The sequence below is a fragment of the Centroberyx gerrardi genome, chromosome 15 (genome assembly GCF_048128805.1).
Source record: "Centroberyx gerrardi isolate f3 chromosome 15, fCenGer3.hap1.cur.20231027, whole genome shotgun sequence".
Lineage (NCBI taxonomy): Eukaryota > Metazoa > Chordata > Actinopteri > Beryciformes > Berycidae > Centroberyx > Centroberyx gerrardi.
In genome coordinates, this window is record NC_136011.1 from 18,929,693 (window position 1) to 18,951,821 (window position 22,129).

General features: G+C 42.8%; 1 protein-coding gene across 1 annotated transcript in view; it reads left to right on the forward strand.

The window, feature by feature from the left end:
- ank3a (ankyrin 3a) overlaps positions 1 to 22,129 on the forward strand; it is a 135,051-nt gene that overhangs the window by 49,869 nt on the left and 63,053 nt on the right. The window contains exons 2-5 of the mRNA XM_078288736.1: positions 16,785 to 16,886; positions 17,240 to 17,338; positions 19,433 to 19,531; positions 20,713 to 20,811. Of these exons, the coding sequence (XP_078144862.1) occupies positions 16,785 to 16,886; positions 17,240 to 17,338; positions 19,433 to 19,531; positions 20,713 to 20,811 (399 nt within the window). The remainder of the gene's footprint in view (positions 1 to 16,784; positions 16,887 to 17,239; positions 17,339 to 19,432; positions 19,532 to 20,712; positions 20,812 to 22,129) is intronic.

A 22,129-nucleotide genomic window follows, 5' to 3' on the forward strand; every position in this document is an offset into this window, starting at 1 on the left:
TGACTGAGCTGTAACACATTTTGGAGATCAAGCGTTTGCCCAGATTACTTTGTATTTGTATTTGCTGTTTTGTACTTTGCTTTTGCTAACAGAGAAGCGCCCAAAAATGTTTTCCTTCTTCACAAGTTAAAAGTTAAAAGACAGAATCTATTTTCTTTCCTAGTCACTGGAGAGAGGGATCTCAAACTGTCAAAGTTTTATGAAAGCCTTTTTTGTTTTGCTCCATCTTATACAAATGGATTGTTGTAATGCACGGTCACACCCCAGAAAGCTGTTTTGCTGGATGTGCGGACTGAGGTAAATAACTACTCCATGGTTGTTGAGTGAAAAGTCATAATGTGGAAAAGAAGCTTTTAGACTTGGCTTTTTCCTCTCTCCATCAGATCTGCAGAAGAGCCTCTATCTGCTTTAGGGGTCTCAGAGGAGAGATGATTAGCAACACACACACACACACACACACACACGCACATGCACGTGTGGTCACAAACACTGATACACACACACACACACACACACACACACACATAGACACACTGGCGTGCAGATACACATACAACAGACATCATCATACAGAACTAACTGAATGCCTCTAACATCTACTTTGTGTAATGTGGTTGCACTTTTAGTTCTAATGAGTCGTTTGACATCAGCGAGCAGGATCTAATCCACTGTCTGTCTACTGTTGCTCACCCACAGGGAGAGGGATATTAGGACGAGGGTATACCCAGTACCTCAGAAAAACACTACAAACATTTCTCAGAAGCTGATTTCTCCAGAGCTGCTCTGGAAGCAGAAATAAACTCATCAGTTGCGCTAATCTTCATGGGCGGAGCCAAAGTACCACACTTTTTCTGGCTAAGTTACATTAGAGTGAGGGACAGTGGAAAACACAAGGGGTAAGAAAAAGGCAAGAGGTTAGAGAGAAGGTAGCAATATTATGAAGCGTAGCACTCTTAATTGAAAAAATGCAATCCACCCACACTAAATTATCTAGGTTAGCTAGTAGCTAGCTGACCTTCCAAGTTCATGAATACCATGGTCATGAATAAATGGAAAAATAAAGTCATTTCCATTCATATTTTTATTTATATTTTGACTAGAGTGAGTCTTTGCCATTCAGGTTTTCCAGTCAGCTAACTTGCGTATCGAACATGGTTCCTTGGCTTTGAGGTTTAACTCCACCAGTAAGAACATTTCTGCCACCAGAGCAGTTCAACTAAAACTCCAATCTGCCTCTGATGAGGTCCCCTGGAGGACCAACTCATTTATTATCATCTGAAGGGCTACATTGGTCCTTGAAAAGCACTCATGCTCTAAGATGATTGGTAGAGACGCAGACAGAGAGAAACCAAAGTATAGACCACTCAAAATTCACAGCATGGCGGTGCCAACAAACAGGACATTCGAAAGAGAAATGGACAGACAGACAGACAGACCGACTGGCAGATTGCCACACAGAGAGACAAACCTGAACACCTTCAAACTCCTTGATTATATAACTTTAAAAGTCAACTTGACTTCACATGGCAATAGCCCAGTTGGATTTGAGGGCCAGATGGATGTCCAATCTCATACTCTCTCTCTTACACACACATACACTCATGACTCCAAACCTCATTGGTCCAAAATACTGTCACATGTAGGGAGCTACGCCAGGGAGGTAGATGTGACATGTAGAGGCAAGAGATAGAGACTGGAGAATGTCGTGGAGAATATGGGAAGGAGGATTGGAAGGAAACAGGAAAGAGAAATGAGTCGAGCCGACCAAGGAGAAAGGCATAGATGGATGGAGGCAATGGAAAGAGGGATGAGACAGAGGAGCAAGGGAAATGGGGTGGGGAGGCACTGGAGGGGAGAGAGAAGGGGATTCTGGGAGATAGGAGTTGACAAGCGATGCATAGATGGATGGAAGAAGGGAGGAAGTGAGTTAATGAGGATGGGAGGGAAAAAGAGGGCACGTCCCAAAGCTTTTCACTGCTCCTTCTTTCCTCTTCTGCCTCACTAGCACTCCTATCCCAAGTTAAACCTAAAGTTACTTGGAGGAGACGAGGGGAGGAATGCAGCAAAGGAAAGAGAAGGCCATTTGGGACAGTTTTCCATCATCAAAAATGGACGTCTGCTATTGAAGAAGTGGCCCTATCATACATCCGCTCCTCCACTATTGGTGCAACAAGCAATATGGCGGCACGAACATCAATTTCCAGTTCACAGAGGAAATGAGGAGGTAGTGGAGGAAAGGAGGAGTGATTTTTGGAGCTTTGGAATACATCCAGGGTGTGGATCCGGTTTTTTGGATCAGTGGCACACTGGGTTACCTAACGCTTTGGTAACAGATACCCTTCAGCTTATACTGGCGTAGGAGCAGCATGCCAACTACAAGCCCCATTATAAACCCACAGGGAGGGAAAAGTCAATCTAACATTAGCGTGGTTAGATTCATCCTGTTTTACCAGTTCAACCTGCTGAATTTAGGATTACACTGTAAGAAAAACAGAAAAAAAGAAAACAATGCCATTGGCAAGACAGAATTGATCCATATGGCTTTTGTGTGTGAGGGTGTGCACGTGGGTCTGTGTGTATCTGTGTATTTGTGTAAAATGAGTGTGTGAGTGTGTGTGTTAGCATCTGTCATGTCCCTGCCTGTATGTCTTCAGTGCTCCTACCTACAGCGACAGTCCTCTGTGTGTTGTGCAGCCAGACGAGCATGACAGCGGCTGTAATGGTGAGAAGATGAGAGCACCTGAGCGCTCTCTCCTCACTGAGGAATCCTCTGCTCTGACAAATATTATATAACACACAGTCTAGCTACAGTAGTGCTGTGAGTAGCGTTGTAGGTGCTGTCTCTGGTACATAGACAGATTTGGAGCAGTAATCGAAGTAAAATATTTTCAGTTTTTAGAGATCAGTTTTGAGTTCAGAGAGAGTCAAACTCCAACAGCGGACAGGAGCGGAGGGGGAGGGAGGGGACTAGTTGCTGAGCTTTGTGATGGGGAGAACCGCTGAGTTGCTGATGTCAACTTTTGTAGCATGTTTTTTTTTTAGTCTGTGACTTTTCAAGGGACTAATCTCTTTCCGTGTCACGTTTTCACCCACACACTCATGTAAACACTCATAGATCTATGTGTCACATATGCGTCTCTCTCTCTCTTGTTCTCTCTCTCTCTCTCTCTCTCTCTCTCAGACACACACACACACACAGTCCTACGCAACTTTGCACGCACACTCTCACACACTCGTCATACTCGAGTGCAGCCACTCTCACCCTCAGCTCCCGCAGCTCACGTATGCTCTCTACCGTTCACACAAGATTGGCTCTTATTACTGGGCATAGTCATTTCAGTCCATCTACTGGTTAGTCATTTGCATTTTTGTGTCCCATTACTTTTGGTGCTTAATATCTCTGTGTCGCAAAGAATGGCAACTCACTCATGAGAAAATACCTTTGTAGAGAACTGCCCTTTCGACACAAAAGGTGTTTTAAGATGGCTTACGGCCTAGTCTTTATTCATTACCTTGAGTGAGCTTTACTTCTCAGGAATGTAATCTATGGATTATACAAATTATACAAGGCTACTTTTAACCAAGTAATCTGATTGGTTAAAGACACATTCCAACCATGCTGATAATTCCCATAAACCGCAGCAACTCCATGCTTAGGAACTTTGCCAACAGCACTTGACTGCACCTTGTACTGATTTCATCGCAGCTGTGATGGCAAGAAATTCACAGATTCATTCATAAGTTCATTATGTTCACATCTAACTTTCCACGTCAACACACAGGACTACAATATATTTGCCTCTGCTGTATAATATAATGGCTAATGTATCTTGGATCCTTTGAGTCATATATGCAAATCAAATGTATATTTAGCTGTTGTGTTTTTGTCATGTATTCTGATGCCCTTCTATGGTGAAAAAGATAAACTGTGGATGCAAGGCAAATGTCATTGCCAGATATACAGTACATGAAGCTTGTTATGTTGATAGTTGTCATGCAAGAGTCTGTCCACCAGAGTCCAGTGTTTGACTGTTTAATAGAGTCTGCTGCAGGTCAAACTGAGGCTAGAGAGGAAGAGGAGGAAGAGGGAAGAGGAGGAGGAGTTTGATGTGAGGGGTCTCTGACTTTCTGCCGGGCTTACCAAAACTCTGGGACATTCCTTAGGTTACAAAGTCTACGTCACGCTCTGGTTTTAAGTCCTGTCCTCTTTCCTCAATCTTTGTCTGTCTTTCTTTGTCTCGTTCTCTCTTGTTCTGTCTCTCTCTGACTCTATCAAGTCTTTCTCGTCTATCATCTTTGTCATCCTCTTACTGCCGCATTCTCACTCATTTCTGTCTCTCTGTTACTATCTCTCCTCACTTCCGTAGTCTTTCCTCTCTCTTTCACTCCCTCCCTTCCCTACCCCCCTCTCCCTCCTCCGTCTATGTGTCACCGTTCTACCTTCGCTCTCCTCAGACCTGTTTTGGGGTGACTTTCTTGGCGGGACAGCTATTGATCCAGCATGGTGTGCTAGTGTGTGGATTTCACCTGTACAGCTGACTAGTCAGTTGGAGGAAATCCAATGCGACTTTCAGGATCTCCCCACTTCAGCGTCAGCATTATTCTCCCTAGTCCTAGACAGTACAGAGACAGGAGACTTCATGTATACAGTAGTAGTAGAACCGGGTGAAAACATATGGTAATATGGTTGCAAAGAATTGAGCTAGTTGAGGTGTATGTGATTTATCTTGCTATGACTTCAGCAGCCTCAAAAGTGGATACAATACAGTACCCAATGGCATCAAGCACTCCTTGTACTATATAAAATTTATTCAGTGAATATTTCACTTAGGTCTGCATTGTAGGGCTTTCCTCACCCAAACACTAATAATTTTATGATTCATTATGACAAATATTTAATGTTTATATTGTGAATTCAGCCACTGCTTTCATTAAAAGGTTCAGCTATTTTCTTTTTCCAGCTCCCCCACTCCACTGTTTTGCTCTTTCACTCCCACTCGCTCTCCACCTCACTATTTGTCGGATTCCCTCTTGCTCTTTCTCTTCGTCTCCCTCTCTCTTCCTCTCTCCCTCTCCTTCTCCTCTCTCTCCCTGATGGTTTCATGTCCCAGGTGACAGAAGGGAGCTGTGCCCTTGAGCGAGCTCCCTACAGCAGGAGCAGTAAATATCCTTCTGCTGTGTGTATGTGTCTGTGTATTTCTTGTGTATGTGTGCTTTTGTATGATCTATACAAATATTGAGGATACTCCCGTGGATGGAGGTGTGTATGTGAGCATGAGGATGCTGTGATATTTTACAGCTCCTCTGAGATGGCTTGGGTTGCCTATTATGTTTGTGAAACCAGAAAGGAAAGCCAGCGGGGAGACAATTGGATTAGCCCAGAGGCATTTCTCCTGCCTTTGAATATATAGGCAGAGTAATATATCATTTTTAGGGTTAGTTGTCAAACACATAATACAGGTCTGGAGCAAAGCTGCTTCCAAGATATATGTGCTGTACAATGTGGTAGAAATCATTAAACCATGGTGTTTTTTTTGCTCAAAGATTATCACATCTACTCAAGTCCTTGAAGAATAGTATTTATTTTATGTATTTTACACTTTTACTGAGTAATATGAGCAATAGAAAGGACAGCCTAATCCTGTTTCCAATGTTGCAGTATTGGCGAGGTCATACACACCTTACTCTTAGCTAAGGATGATATTTCTACACTCAAATGCTCAATAGTTAAAAAAAATAAAATAAAATAAAAAGCCACCATTCAATAAAAATCTCCTAGATACCAAGATGTTGCCATGCTCGGCGATAGCTTTCCTGAGTGGTTGAAGTTGATGTGACATTTGAACAGTATGAAAAGTGTTTTTAATGTAACATTTATGTATTTGCATCATTTTGCATTTTGTTCTTTATTTTGTCATGACATCTGACCAAAGCTCCTACAGCCCTGCTGCTATGGAGTCAATTCAGCCCTCAATCACAATGTTACTTGCTCAAACTGTATTGAGCCATACTGTATGTGTGAAACGCTCTCACATGAGAATTATAGAGGCCCTGTGTGTATGTGTGTGTGTGCACACGTGCGTGTGCGTGTGCACAACTGTGTCAAAAGAGATAATTTTCCATAAGTAGGCTTGACTCCCTTCCTCCTCTGTATAACCTCTCCCGTTGCCATGGCAACCCTGCCGTTTCCAAGAAGGGCTGCTCTCTGCCGTATTAGCATGAAGGGGCCTGTGATCCACCAATCACATGTTGAACTCGCCTCTTCTGGTCCATAGCATCTGTCACTCCCTCTGTCAGCTCTCACTCACACCTCTCTCTGTCTCACTCTCTCTCTCTGACTCTCTGTGAGTCTCTCTCTGACTCTCTATCTCTACCTCTGTTTCTTTTTCATTTGAAACTAGATAGCACTAGAACATACCCATGATGCAAGTGGTGCCATTCCTCTGGAATAGTGACAACCCGTGACAGGGGCTGCTGAGGGATGGATGGCAGCATGGCCATGTGTGACTGTCTGTTCTGTGTGAGCATGTGTGTTTGCGTGTGTGATGTTACGTGCGGCTTTGGCAGAACAATGGCATTCCTGCTATAAATAGGTCGCTTATTAGTGTGATGTTGATGAACTGTGTTTGCCATTTATTATCAAAATGCTAGAGGCAGATGGAGGAAACCACCTTAGAGCAGCGTGTCCCGGGGTTTTCCATAAGCTGGAAGGTACTGACCACAGCATTTGTTAACTCATCCATGGAGAGTACCTTCTCCACTGCCAAAACGATACTTTCTATTTATTTATTCACTTGTGTGTGTTCTCAGAGCAAAGGAACATAAATTTTCCCTCCTAAAAGTAAAAACAAAAGGTTACAGAACACTATTCTTGTTTGGATGGTCCTCCAAGACGAGCACCAGATCTCAACCAGATGGTGGCATCTGGCTCAATACCGCACACTTATACATATATATTTTTAGCATGTTACTGTTTTTTTGTTTTTTTTTCTTACTATTTATAGCCTACCTTTACTTTTTGACATTGAGCTGGAACACAGCAAGTAAGAATTTCATTGTATTGTGTACCGGTACAAAATTAAACTTGAACTTGAACTTAACATGGATAGTTATGCAGGTTGATAAGGTAAACCTCCACAGTATATATTATTATCTGCTCACACAGATAGCGATCAAATCCAGGTCCTATATGTATATTTTCAGTTAGGAGAGAAACTTAATTTTTGTTGCTGTAGCCTATAGTCTGCAAGTGTATTTGTCTCTTATCTTCAGCCATTATAGGCGAGCAGGTTTTTAGAATGGGGCTCAGCTATGAGTGGAGAAAGAGAGCCTGCTGCCCCCAGCTCCCACTCAGCCGACTACAGTGGGGCATGTGTGCTAAAGGGTGAGAGGTGGGAGGACAGAGGGTGTCCCTAATACCAAAGGAAAAGCCTCTAATCCTCTCTCAAACTGTCCCCATTGACTGTTTGGGGGGCCCCCCAACTACCCACTCTCCCCAAAATAGCATCTGGCTTTATTGTTGTTGTTCTCTGCTGTTACCCGACTACTAACAGCCCCCTCTACACACACACACACACACACACACACACATGCACACAGTCACTAGCTTCCAACTGCTGAGATCCCTGGTAGATTCCATGTAACCAGGTAGAGCAAGACCAGCCAGCACACACACACACACGCACGCACACACACACACACACACACACACACTCACACTGTTCTTTGTTAGGGTAAAAAAGCTGATAAGCAGGATGACAATAAAGAGCCTCATGCTGGCAGTGACTGAGGGAGGGAGGGAGGGAGAGAACGAGAGAGAAAGAGTGGGAGGGAAAGAGGGAGAGTGGGAGGGATGACAAGAGAGGGGGGTTGACATATCCCAGTCGAGCCCTTTTAGCCAAAGTATTTGTTTCAGCTGCTATTTTCAGTTCGACCCCCCTCTCTCCTTGCTTCCCCAACCTTGGATATCAAGATCACACTGACACCCCCATCACCCCCGCTCCCTCAGAGTGAATGAAGGTGAGGAAGAAAAGGAAGGAGGCAGAGAGGGAGAGAGTAACGGGGGGAGAGGAGAAGCCCACGACTAATATGGTAAGTCTGGGTGCTCTTCCTGCACCCTCCCAAGTCGAAGGTGCTTTCTGGGGCAGGGGCCAGCTCTCTGGGAGGGCAGCGGGGATTTACCCTTGTTGACACATAAAAAAAGAGAGGGAACAGGGAGGGAGAGAGGCAGCAGAGGGGATTTGGCGTGTGTCCTTTCTGCAGCGTGAAAGAGACTGACTGCGAGACGCACAGTGCTTTGTTTACTTACCACTGGAGAGTTTGATAGACCCCCCTCTTGTTCTTCTCCTCCTACTCTCTTCTCCCCCCCCCATCCCTCCACCTGAAGTGCAGGGCATCAACCTGAGAGCGGAAGGAACTGTTGTATCCGGCTCCTGCAGTGCTGGCATTTTGTAGTGTGGTTTGATTTATTGTTTTTTTTTTCTCCTCTCCTACTCTGTCACCTGAGCCAATGGCACCTTGCTCTTTCCTCTGAGTGGGATGGATACCCATGAGGTCGAGATAGGGACAGAGCTGACTGACTGACTGACTGACTGACTAATTGAATGACTGGTTAGCTGCTTGGCTGCTTGGCTGGCTGGCTACTCTGAGCTCAGGTTTCACTCCTCTTCAGACAGAGGAGAGAGAAAGAGAAAGGGAGAGAACATGGCTGTGGAAGAGGGTGCTGTCTTCCTGACACCAGTGAGTAGTGCTGACATTTGTATTTATTCATATCTATTTATTATTTATGTATTTTTTATGGGTTGGTATTTTTTCCAGGAATGTGGGTTGTGATTTGGTATGGTGTTTGGATAATGTTTTGAAAAAAGTTGGAAGAGTGGTTATTGGCAGCCTCCTGTGGTGCACTACTAGAATAATACAAATCTGCAGAAAAAGTAAAATGTTTAAGTTTCAGTCGGAATAATCTAGGCCCATATCAAGCATTATGATGGTAATGTGTGTGTGTGTATGAACATGGAAAGTCAACTGATCGGTCGTCCTCAGACATGTGCAGATTGTGTGAGCATGCATGTTTGTGGGAGTGTATCACAGGCTGCTTGTAATAGAATATGGGAATTTCACAATATTTTGAAGAACTCTGGGGAATTTAGTATCCCATTGCCCACAGATAGTAGCCTAAATGCACTGCTGCACCTGCACATCCATAATGTACACTATGCATACATACTGTCTGTAAGTATGTGTTTATTATTGTGCAAGGTGTGGGTGCTCTCCCTGCTCACAGCTGAAAGCAAAGCACGTGCAGGTATGCAGGGCTTGTCTGTAGTAGTTTTATGAATGCATTCATAAAGATCCTAACGTAAAGGATGCTCCCTCCTTAAGCTATTCATGCACTCAAGCACTGATATGTGTAGTGACTTGTGGCTCAGAAGCAGAAACAGAAACAGAAGCACACAAAAAACAAAGTTGTTACACATTTAGATAGAATGAGCTTGTCTCTGAGGCTCTTATTATTTTAATTACTGTCTTTTACTGTATAGCTCTCTTTTTCAATGGAGAATGCCCAGTGGAACATCTACTGTATTTCTTGGAGTCTTTTTGCTTTTACAGTAGAATGGAAGAATGTAGCAGAGGATATTTCCCAGCATGGCAGCAGTGAAGTAGATGTTGATGCACATAGAGTATTTTGGACATTTGGAATCTGAGGAGACTCTAAAATGTAATGAATCCTCTTATAGATTATCATTTTATTGTCAATACCGTGCTTTGCATCCATAACTCTCAATGCTTTGAAAGGAGCACCGTTAATAATGATTTTCTGGTATGAACGTGTTGACAAGTGGAATGGGGGCATTAATTCATCGATAGTTGCTCTATATTTAGCCTAGAAAGAGGAGGAAAGAGAGCGAGAGAGGGAGAGAGAGAGAGAGAGAGAGAGAAATCAGGAGACAGTGAAAGAGATGAGAGAAAAGGATGTACTGGTGGTGGTGTGATGTTCTTTGGCAGCAGTAGGTGTTGTGACCCGCTCCTCTTCGCCCTAGGCTTTGGGCTTGTGAAGCTGTGGAGCTCTGTGTGTTTTGTGCTGTCAGGCAAGCAGGGGATCAAGTGAAACAATACAACCGCTTCTGGTCCGGCTCTCCGCTACTAAGCTCAGCTCACCCATGGCCCTACAGCAATGACATCAACATGCCCAGTGTGTGTGCGTCTATGTGTGTCTATATTTGTGTGTGCACGCATACATGCATGTGTGTGCCTGTATGAGGCATGTTAGTAGTATGTGTGGACGTGGATGGATTGATGTATTCCTCTTCATACAGCCTGCAATTCAGTATGTGCAGTGTGTGTGTGTGTGTGTGTGTGTGTGTGTGTGTGTGTGAGTTTGGGTTTGGTGACATACTCGGTGCTAAGTGCCAAACTGACATCATTGGAGTCTGACGGCCCGGGGATGTGAGTCTCTATACAACTGAATATCCTCCAGACTATCACTGCGGTGATGTAATGAGGAGAATATGGGCCAAGTACAAATTCAGCGGAAAAAAAAGACAAACACTCTGCAGATCCAACACAACATGATTCTCTGTACCTAGAATGATGGATGAAACAAAATATGCAGTCAATTTCAAGGGAGATTCGACCCTAAAAATCACTTTATAATATGCTACCATTATGATCTTTGACTGTTCAGAACATGGCCAAGTCTTTCCCAAAGACAAGAAGTTGTCCTGGCCAAAAATCCTGCACCTCATCTGTTGGCCACTATTGATAACAGTGAAAGTAGTTAAAGGGCACATTTTCTGTACAAAAATTAGCAAAGTAATAATCCTCATTTGGGTGTAAAAGCTCAAAGAAACATTTTTGAGTCCACAAAGTTAGTCTCCAATGCTCAAACTGTTAATAGAATTGCTGCATGTTTTTTCTTTTGAAGTGTTGTTTTTCTTCATAAATTTTGATTGAACGGTCTAAAGAATAACATATGGAAGTTCTATGTTAGGGTGATCCGATGATGAAACCTATTTCAAAATGGGCAATACTGAGGCATACTGTTATTTAGTCTGGACACCAGTCTGTGCCCAGAAGGCATTTTTAATTAGATTCAGAGAGTTGATTGTCATTTTTATAGCGACTTAACAGGGAATTATGTGCATTTTTGACTTGGTGAAACCGTAATTGGGAATGATACTGTAAATCTCTGCTTTTCTAGCTATCACTCGTTTGTCAGGTCTCTCTCTCTCACTCTCTCGCTCTCTCTCTCTTCCTCTCTAGTCCTCTTTCTATCTAACAGTAGATTAATGCTTTCCTTCAGGCTTAACCTAGTCTTTAATGGCCCCATTTTCTTTGAACCTCTGATCTGTGGAGGCTTAATCATATTTCTCTTACTAATCTCTAGCCCCATCCTGTGTAATGCTTCATTCACAAAGACCTCAAGATCCCTCATGTTGGACATAGATAGGATGGAGGGTTGGAAATGTTGGTCACTGGTTTTCACTGTACAGTCATTAAGGGATAAACTGACTGGTGCGATGAATAGTGACTTGTCGTTGAAGACTACTTAATCTGTTGGCACTTAATCTTGGGCAGATGCAGAAGCAGTGGCAAACAGCACTGCATAGTATTTAAAAGATTATTGCAAAATGATCATCTTGGAAAAAAAATATGTAAACCCTCAAACTACACTGCTCCATATCTTTGGTGGTTGTATCTATTTTTAAAGAGAGAACATCTGTGTAGGCATTTATGTAGCCTACTTTTGTTAATATTTAATTGAGGCGCTATCTCACTTTCATTTAGCAACCTGCCACTCCACCATCATTTGACCTCTGACCTCTGGCCAGTCAATGGGGGTACATGTCTTTCCTTTTATGTTGGCTTGCACCGGCTTGCACTGGTGCAAATTTCTGTCCCAGCATACGGTATTTGAAAAGTTGCTATATTTGTCCCCCTCACTTTTTTCCCCGCTGCACTGTGCCTTTAAGAAAAGCGCTGTATGTACCTTACTGGCGCGAGGCGCGAGTGATATGCGAGGTTGAAATAATGACAAGAAGAGATGAAAATAGCTAACGGTTAGCTCAAAACATTTGAAAATCAAAACAACAACAACAGCTTAACATGCTTAATGTAGTCCTTCTTTGGACATGCCTCAAAAAAAAGTAGCTGAAATTGACATTTCTGCTTGCAGTTCTAGCTAACAGTTTGATCACTGTTAGCTATAGCCTGACTGTGCAAACTTTTCTTCAGCGTTAGCCTCATTCATAATTCAACTTAACATGGAGTTCATGAAGTTGTCAGGGTACTTTTGCGATGCAGGCTGGTCTAGATGAATTTCATATTGTGCTTTTGTGTTAGACTTGATGAGGAGACTAAAGGGAGAGAGACAGGCCGCTGCATCAGTTCCTCTACAGGTAACGTTAGGTTGATGTGCAATCGGTTAGGATCAGGTTAGCATGATATAGTCCTGTTGTAGAATAAAAGAAAAAATCGGAATTCACGTTGATGAAGGTTACACATATGGAGGTATATTTCCCCCAAAGCAAATCGTAAATCGTTGTGAAATGCTTCAATTTCAAAAAAATACATGTAAGCATTTTATTGATTACATTTTGCCACAAAACATGCTACACTATGATGGGGGTATGCAGTGAGTCTGTTAATTAAATGTGTGCATTGCTTACTGAAAGGACAGAGCAAGAGTGTAGTATTCTAAAAGGCTTTGATGCTTGGCTGGGTTTCACTTACATAATATTTGATGGTGTAAATCACTGAGTGGTTGTGCTGCAGGCTGTCTGTCCACAGCAATGAGACCCTGCACTTCCATGTCAGAGGTTTCAGTGAGAGGTCAAGCACTTGGTGACACCGAACAAAGCCTGAGAGCCGTGTGGTCTCGCTGGCATGTTACACACAACATGACACACACAGTAAGGGCACAGGCTGGTTATGTAAGAAACAAGACAAATGTTGAGTTGTGTACAAGCATGTAGATGTACACACACACAGTGCTTTGCCACTTGTTCATTTTAGTCTGCCCAACTGAAATAGTATTATCTGGAGAGGCTTCAACTTAAATAATTGACGATGGAGCTGGGCATAGTGGTGATTTTCTAAATAAAACGTTGAGATCATCTGAAAGCTGTCGTAGAGAATGGGCTGGCAGATTGTAGAAGTGGCTTTCAGTAATTTTAAGTGTTCAGTAAAGATATTATCCAGTATCATTGTTGGAGTCCTACCAAATTCAAACAAGTCTTGTAGTATTAATCTACAATCAAAATCCCTGTGGGACTGAATATAACCATCATATTGGACTCCAGAGTATGATTCCAGCTGTAATTGATTCCAATTAGGCCTATATTGTATTTGGAACTGATCTTGATTTTATCAGACTTTTAACTAGAGCTAAATGTTATCAGCGCATTTCATCCATTATGAGGGAGATGAAATCAAAATAAAACCATTAACTGGTCATGTTTCTCGTCTGTCCTAGACAGATTTATCAGCATCCTTTCAATAAAATTATCTTGCCAAATAAAGAAAGAAATATCGGATTCTTTTGGGAGGACCAGCCCAATGTCTTGCCCTATTTACTCTCCCCACTTGCTTGCATGCTTTCTCATCACAAAGACATTGTTTTGATTCCTGCAAGGCTCCACTAGTAAACAGAAGTCCCCACGAATCATGTTGATACCGTATGATATGTACAGAACAGAGAGAGGAAGCAGGCTATCAGAGGAGAAGTACAGGGAGTAGGCAGTAGGTATACTTCAGTGACAGCGTTGAGGTGGGATACTGTGCTGACAGTGAGCCGGTGCAGAGTGCATGCTGGCTGGGCTGAGGCTGGATGGGAGCCAAAGGGGTTTCTAACGGGTCGCCGTGAAGGACACTGATTCTTGGCTTACTCCGTGGAGACTAACAAGTACAGGACCTGAGCCAGGGACTTCACTTTACACCCTGAATTCCAGTTACTATAGTGGCCTTTTGTGAGTTCTATTACATTGGGTTACGATATAGAATGAAATATCATATTTAATTGATACATGGTGTTGTGTTTTATCAGCGTAATGTGATTAACTGGTGTCTTGGTGAATTGCACTGTGGTTGTGGTTTGTAGCTATTCATTGCTGTGGAATTCAAAGTATTGCTCTTTCTTCCTGATTGACAAACGAAAAAACAAAGCCAGTCGCAATTCATGTCATTTCAACCCTTTTTTTTTTGGAGAACAGTTCAGATCCTAAAGAATTCAGAAGAATGCAACACTATGCTTCACAAGCAAAGCAGTTCTGACATCGGGAGGGTTCATTCGCATATACACATTATTTCTAAAACGATTTGTTTTGTTGTCAAGCAACATAAGATTTAGGCCATTGTTTCAGAAGTTTATGAGTTTCCAGTCAGTGGCCTAACATATCATGCTGTACAGCTATACAATAGGAATTATTCTATTGCAACTGCCACCAGTGCATTCTCACTTGACTGCTTGCAGTAGCCGGTGTCCAGGAGCCTCATTTATGAAATTTACTTGGATTTTCTCATCAGATCAATTTTAAATCATTTCATCATATACAGTATATTTATACTTTTTACACTTTTTGATCGTTGCTTTATTGTTGGTTTATGGTGGTCTTATTTCTGTTATTGGCTTTGTTTTTCATGGCCCTGAACTGTTTTTAGGTTACATTGTTGTATGAAATACGATGTAGAAGTAAAATTTGATTTGATTTTTCAGAATTGTTTGTATACCTGATTTTCAAAAAATTACTGAATACGCCTGCACATGGACCTATCCATAAATTACAAGTGCTTCTGTAATTTCAACATAGCGTACATGTACAAGCTTCAGGTCGACCATAAACGTTCCTAAACTAATCATAGTATATAACTGATAAAAGCTTGCAGTGCAGTATGCTGCATCTTTCTTTCTGGTAGATGGACATCATAGAGGGTTTTTTTTTAACGTGTAAACCAAGGTTTTAAAACAACATTGACATAGATTTGTACATATTCTCATTTCTATACTGTAAGTCAGACCCCTGGCTGATGTTAATCAAGCATCAAAGGTCAGGAACACTTATCAAGGATCAATTTTTCCTTTCAGACGATAATCAATGGAGTGGGTAAAGTGTGATTTGTTGGCGATCCTGCTTCTACAGGCCCTGGGCCAGTGACACTGTTTGTTGTATCAAAACATTCCTCAAGGCCATAAGGAAAGAAATATCATTAGTGGTTGACTGCCACCAGCTGTCCTCCTGGGGCTGTTGGTATGGAAAGAGGAAGAAGACATTTATAAATGTGGACTGATTGGCTGCAATGATATGAGCTTTAGCTTAATGGCCTCTTGCAATCAGGAAATGACTTGGTTTCCAGTCAATGCTAGTTCATCTGCTGTTACTCTTTACGTGCACACATGCATGCATGAGCGCACACAGACTCAAATATTTTGCTCTCACAGTTTTACGTAGCTTATCAGTGGAACAATCTGATCCTGGATGTCTTGGTCACTCACATTTTGGCTTTTGGTCAGATTCCTCAGTGTTCGTCAGAGTTATTTCTGGAATAGCATGGCGGCGGGGGAGGCAGAGCACAATGTTGGATAACTGCTAGTGCTGTTTGGCCCTGCTGAGTTTATCCTAAGTGTCTTTGGACGCAAAGCTAAATTTAGCAGGTCTGGGCATTTGATAATTCCGGGGAATTTGGTCACTGAGCCTCTGTTATGAGGCAGCGTGTCACCGCTTCTCTCCCTCCCGCTTTCTCTCAGGGCATAGAGAAGCAGCACCGGTGCTGAGTTTTACAAAATGCTCTTCGTGGGTGCTGCTGTGGAGAAGGAAGACAAAGGTGCAGAGTTTGCTGTGTGTCATTTTGTGTCATACCCAATGTCCCAGGCGCAGACATGCACACAGCACAGAGACACGACTGCCCTGTCTTCCTCACTCAGTCTAGCTTTCTCTCTCTCTCTCTTTCTGTCTCTACTCCCATCCCTCTTTCTATCTCTCCCCCTCCCTTTCTCTTTCGCACACACACACACGCACATACGCATGCACACCACATTTGTTATAGGGGCGAAAACATGCTTGCCTCATCATTTTATTTTGGTGTGCAAAGCCCTATTTCTGTTGTGAAATAAAGGACAGCCAAGCAGAATAGAGGATGCTCTGCTTCTTGTAGCACAGCGACATAGACTCACAAGTCCTTTAGTGGTGGATAGAGAGAAAGAGAGGAGGTCTCTATGGCAGCAGGCAGGACCACCCACCCGCTTGACTTCCTACCTTTGGGAATCAGAGACATTTGGATTTAACAAAGCTGAAATAACAGTCTGTTGGGATCTAATGGATGACGGAGGATGACGTACATTGTCAGGCTGATATGCTATGGCTCTGTTGGCTTTGCTATGGATTCACTTTTTGTGATGCTTCTGTTTTAGTGTTGTCTTGCTGTAAGCTACGAATGGAATTTACTATACTGATTTTTATGGGACAATGGACCTGTGTGCGGGTATTGAATTTGTTTTTTCCTGAGTCTGACTGAGAAATTATGACTTCTGAGTTCTATCTGGTATGGTATCACTATTTTGGCATTTCTGTGTGTGTGTGTGTGTCTACTCATTCTTGTAAGAATGTGTAATGTGATGTCTTGTGTGCCTAATTGTATAGTAAGTCTGTTCCTAATGCGGATAAGCATGTGACCAATGTCTGACCTGACTTGCTCTCTCTTTCTCTCTCCCTTTCTCCCTCTCCCTCTCTCTTTCTCTCTCTGTCTCTCTCTCTCTCTCTCCCCCTCTCTCTTTTTTCTCGTCTCTCCAGTCGGACAGTAATGCCAGTTACCTGCGAGCTGCCCGGGCAGGGAACCTTGAAAAGGCCCTTGACTACCTCAAGTCTGGGGTTGAGATTAACATTTGCAATCAGGTGAGTCTTCTGACACTGTTATTAACAAACTAAAATACATACGTCGGTCCTCCTTGGGGTAAAAGAAGAAACTAAAGTTACTTTTCTACACAGATGAACATGCCCATGCCCATGCCATAATGCTGCATCAGTTGCATTTCAAATGGAGGGCAATTGATCATGAGGGCCCATGTCTAACTGGATAAACTGGATCAAACTCTTTGAAGAAATGTTTTTATTTACTATTAAAACCCTTTCCATTAAGTACAACTAAGCAGGCTATTATTTAATGACACGGAGCCCTATATCTCTTGCATGTCCAAGCTGTGTGATGTTATATGATGAGACTGTATTGATTTTATTTGTCTGCCCAGAATGGTCTGAATGCTCTTCATCTAGCCTCCAAGGAGGGGCATGTAGAGGTTGTTGCTGAGCTATTGAAGCTCGGAGCCAATGTGGATGCAGCCACGAAGGTAAGGCCCGCCCCTTTACCTACAGTATCACGGCCCCGCTGATGTTAGGGAGCTCTAAATTTGGGTCCAGCAGAAAAACAAGGCTGTGCGCTCAACCAGCATACCGGCATGCTGCTAAGCGTTTGGTATCAGTGACACTAACAACCTTTGTTTGTGTTTAATGTAAGATCAAATGAAACCTGTGGGGAAATAGCAACAGGATTCAGCAAAGGAAAATAGAACATAAATAAGAATGGAGCAAAAGGGCGGCTGTATAACAAACACAACTGACAATTTGAACACTAGAACATATGAAGTAGAAATGTATGAATGAAAGTACAGGATATGCAAAATAGCAGCAGTAGTAGCAGTAGAACAATATGCTTTGCTATGCTATGCTAAGCTATGCTATGCTATGCTAAGCTATGCTATGCTATGCTATGCTATGCTATGCTATGATATGATATGATATGATGATATGAAACAAGAAGATACAATATGATATGACATGTATCTAGATGATGTGTCCTCACATCTCTCATCACGTCCTCAAAATGCACCGGAGGAAAGTCTCTTCCTTTGAAGCTTCTTCTCTCTGATGCTAAAAGGAGTTGAGAGGAGGAGCCATTGAAAACATTATCCAGATTCCAGTCTGGAAGGCTTTAGCTCCCATTTAGTCCTCTCGTGCAGCCTCTCTGCCAGAGGCTAGATGCCTAGTGCTCACATAAACACAGAGCACAATGAAATATTCAAGATCAAGGAGAAAATCTCCATCCAATTAAGCCCTCTCCGATGTGACCCCGAGGATGTTGAGGGATTAGTTTGAGATCCTGGGAACTCAATGCCCGCGCCTTAATGCCTATCAGTTCCTTTTTCATTATGTCGCTGATGGAGACAATCAAGGAGGCAGTGCTGTCGAGGATACCTAGATTTAGTAAAAAGGAGCGACGTTTCATTTTGGCTGTGTGGGATGCTAAAGTTAATTCTGTATCCGCCCCTCTAATGTTCTGTTGCTCTTGTTGTGGGAGAATTAAACAAGAGGCCTTGTCCTCGGCTCATTAGCCCTCACTCAGTCAGGAGGGCACTGTGAGCATATTTATTACACCAGACAAATTACAGAGGTGAACACCAGCAATGAAGCTATCCAAGGAGCTGAATAGACCTGGATAGGATATAAATAGCAGTATACAGTGTAAACTATAGGGATAGACATCTCTATATTCATATTTCCTTACATATTTGCAGTGAAAAGCTCAGAAAACCCCCATTTTCCTAAGAAAACACGCCAATATCTTTACCACTACAGTGAGCACAATAGTTTATCTGCTCACTAGGCCATAAGTGAATCACACAATCCCTCTCCACTTGTCCAGAGGATTATGTCAACAAGGAAGCATAATCATTGAGCTTGCCTGGCAACCATTCTAAAGTGTCAGCGGTTTATTTTATAATTCAGAGTATGAACTAAGAGTGGAATTGGTGTTCCTGCCTTTTTGTAGTCCAGGAAATCCTCTAGGCTCAGTAAACCAGAAACTAAACATATCTTGTCTTTAGCTACAGTATATACCATACAGTATATCTTGTCTGTCTCTTTGTTAGTGTGCCTAGTGCGTCTGCAGATGTGGTATCTGCTTTCCCTGCCACAGTACACGTGTGACATACCGCTGTTGTGCAATACTCGCGAACATCAGAGTGCCGTATCACGCGGCCAGGAGAGCGTTGAGGGTCGACCCTGCCTTCACAAGGAGCTATACAGGTTTATAAAAAGCCTCCTGTAGTTTTATTTATGGCCGAGGCACGGCGGGAGCCCATTTATGTGTGGGACGCGGGGTATCGGAAGTGACACATCGTTGGCAGCGCGGGGCCGAGCGGGGATGCCAGAGCTGGAATGCCAGCGGTACAAAAGTATTGCAAAGAATGTGGTTGATGTGAGGGGATTCACTGGGATACAGGGATACTGATATGGATATAGACACACTGGGGTACACACAAGCAGGCACGTACACGAATGTGCAAACAGACACACACACACATACGCTCAGGGGCGAGAGGGTACAGTGGGACAGGTGGGCGAGAGCTTAACACACATGCCTGTGGTTGTTCCATGTAATCCAGAAAGGAAACACTGCTCTGCACATAGCCTCGCTGGCCGGCCAAACGGAAGTGGTCAAAGAGCTGGTCACCAATGGAGCCAATGTCAACGCACAGTCTCAGGTGGGATACACATAACACACACATACACACATAGATGCAGGGATACACACACACACACACAATGAAAGTCATAATAAAGGCCCATTCACATCTAGAACGATAACTATAAACTTTAAACTATAACTATACATTGTTACTCAAGCATTCACACTGCAGGGCTTTCTGTGATCAGTTTCTCAGCAAACGATGCATCACTGTAGTTAGCTACCAAATTCTCTGCCCCCTTTTTTCTTAGAACTTTAATTTGATTGGTTGAAATTTTTTATCATTTCCTCTGCATCCAAAAAATCGCTCTGAGATCGAACCAAAAATATAGCTATAGTTATCAATTTGGATGTTTTTATAGTTGTAGTGGGAACTCAGACGTATTTATATAACAATTTCATTTTTTTTTTATAGTTATCTTTATAGTTATTGTTCTAGATGTGAATGTGCCTTAAGATAATAAGGTCCAGAAGCAATTAAATTTCAGTACACACTACACACTACAGATACATTTATTTGCATGATACTGTATCATGAAGTCATTTACCTTGAAGGAATCACTCAGTGGAAACATCCTTACACTGAGTATCTGGCAGCATGCCAACTAGGCCTCTGCCTCTCAAGGAAACTGCTGTCCTTGCATTTTACATTTAACTCTATCAGATAAAGGTGAGAGGAAGGATTTCAAGCTACATTTCTCTCCTTCTGCTCTCATCCAAACCCCAATTAGCCAATTGAGATATTAGTTAGATCAACAGCAACACAGAAGTCTTACAATCCTTTTTGTTTGGTGTCATACTGGCTACCTATCACTCTCATGATTGTCAGTTACTCGGTTGATTTCAGTTGATTGTCTGAGTATAATCATTTAAGGCATCTTAGGACATTCTACATTATATATATTCTTATGATTTGATTTATATTCTAGATGCAAAACAGAGGAAAGGGCTGCACTGCTCAGCTAAGGCAGAAACCAAAAGAGGCTTTACATCACTTAGCCTTTTTTAGATTATTCCTTTTTTTTATCATTGTGTGCATTTCTTAAATTCTGTTTGCTCAGACGTTTTTTGGAAAAGCTTTTAGAACTGCCAGTGACAAGGAAACAGTCACTGTGATACTGTGATATTATCTATTTATAATATGCTTGGCAAATCTAGTCTATTTTAATGTATGTGTGTGTGTGTGTGTGTGTGCAGAATGGCTTCACGCCCCTGTACATGGCAGCCCAGGAGAATCACTTGGAGGTGGTACGGTTCCTTTTGGAGAACAGCGCGAGCCAGAGTATGGCCACAGAGGTACTGTACACATCTGTGTGTGTGTGTGTGTGTGTGTGTGTGTGTGTTTGTGTGCCATGACTGTGTGATACCTCAACTATGTTTCAACCTCTCTATGGTCATAGGCATTTTCCATGCATTTTCTCTACCTCAGTGTTGTTTTTACATCTGGTATACTAACCACCTCCCTCTCCTCTCCTTCCCTGTTTCCTCCCCTCTGCCTTTGTCATCCCACCCCACTCACTCTGCATCTGTCTGTGTATCTCTGTCTGTCTGTCCATGTCTCTGTCATCTCTGTATCTCTGTCCCTGTGATTGTCCCTCCTTTACTTTCTCTGTTTCTCTGTCTCTGTCTCACAATCTCTCCCTCTGCCTACCTCTCTGTTTCGACCCTCCTCTGCCTGTCTTGCCCCCTCCCTCTTCCTCCTTCCCCTCCTCCCTCCTCATCTCTCCATGAGGGACTAGCGGCAGGCAGAGCTTCATTGATTGGTAGTGTATGGTGGTGGAGGCTGAGTGACCTTGAGTGGGTCACAGATGAGGTCTGCTCCGCTCCCTGCCTCTCCTCCGCGGCTGCTGCTGCCGTTACTGCTCTGATTTACGTTGCTCGGCCTGTGGAACACATACACACACATACTTACCAGTTACTGCACGCAGAGACACACTCACACACACACGTGTACATACTGAGATAAAGAGCTGATGGCTGTAATGAAATTCCCAGCCTATAAAGCCAGTCTAAATCCACTGGTTTGCATGTTTGGGCCAACGCCAGAACACAGAATGCCCTTCAGGATCTACATGGGCACAAAATGTCTATTCTCATATACGTATGTGCACACACACAGAACTACTACTTCCATATACTCCTGCAAACACGCTTTATAAATGTACGCACATTTGCATGTATTCGGACATACGCACAACCACGCTGCAATGTCAGGGAGCTTTCAGCTGAATTATGTATGATGAGGGTAAAGTGTGTGGGAGAAAGAAGTGAGCCTATTCTATCCTATGCTACTATTATGTAACATACATTAACGTCCTATATGAAAAGGAGGATTGGAAAAGTACAGTAACCTGTACATCAGTTTGATGTAACACAAGTGGTGTTAGTTATGTTTACTATTCACAATACCATGAGCAGGTAAAACTCCAGTTTCTTGTCTTGTGTATCCAGATGGTTCTTTGGCTTGAGAGTACCAAAAAGCCAGGTGAAACTGGAATGTGAGGATTGATAATGATGGCATAAATATTAACAAAATTTAGCACCCAATAAAATGGTACAGTAAATGAGTGGCAGTTATAAAGGCAACAGTGACATGTTTCAGATTTCCAGCAAA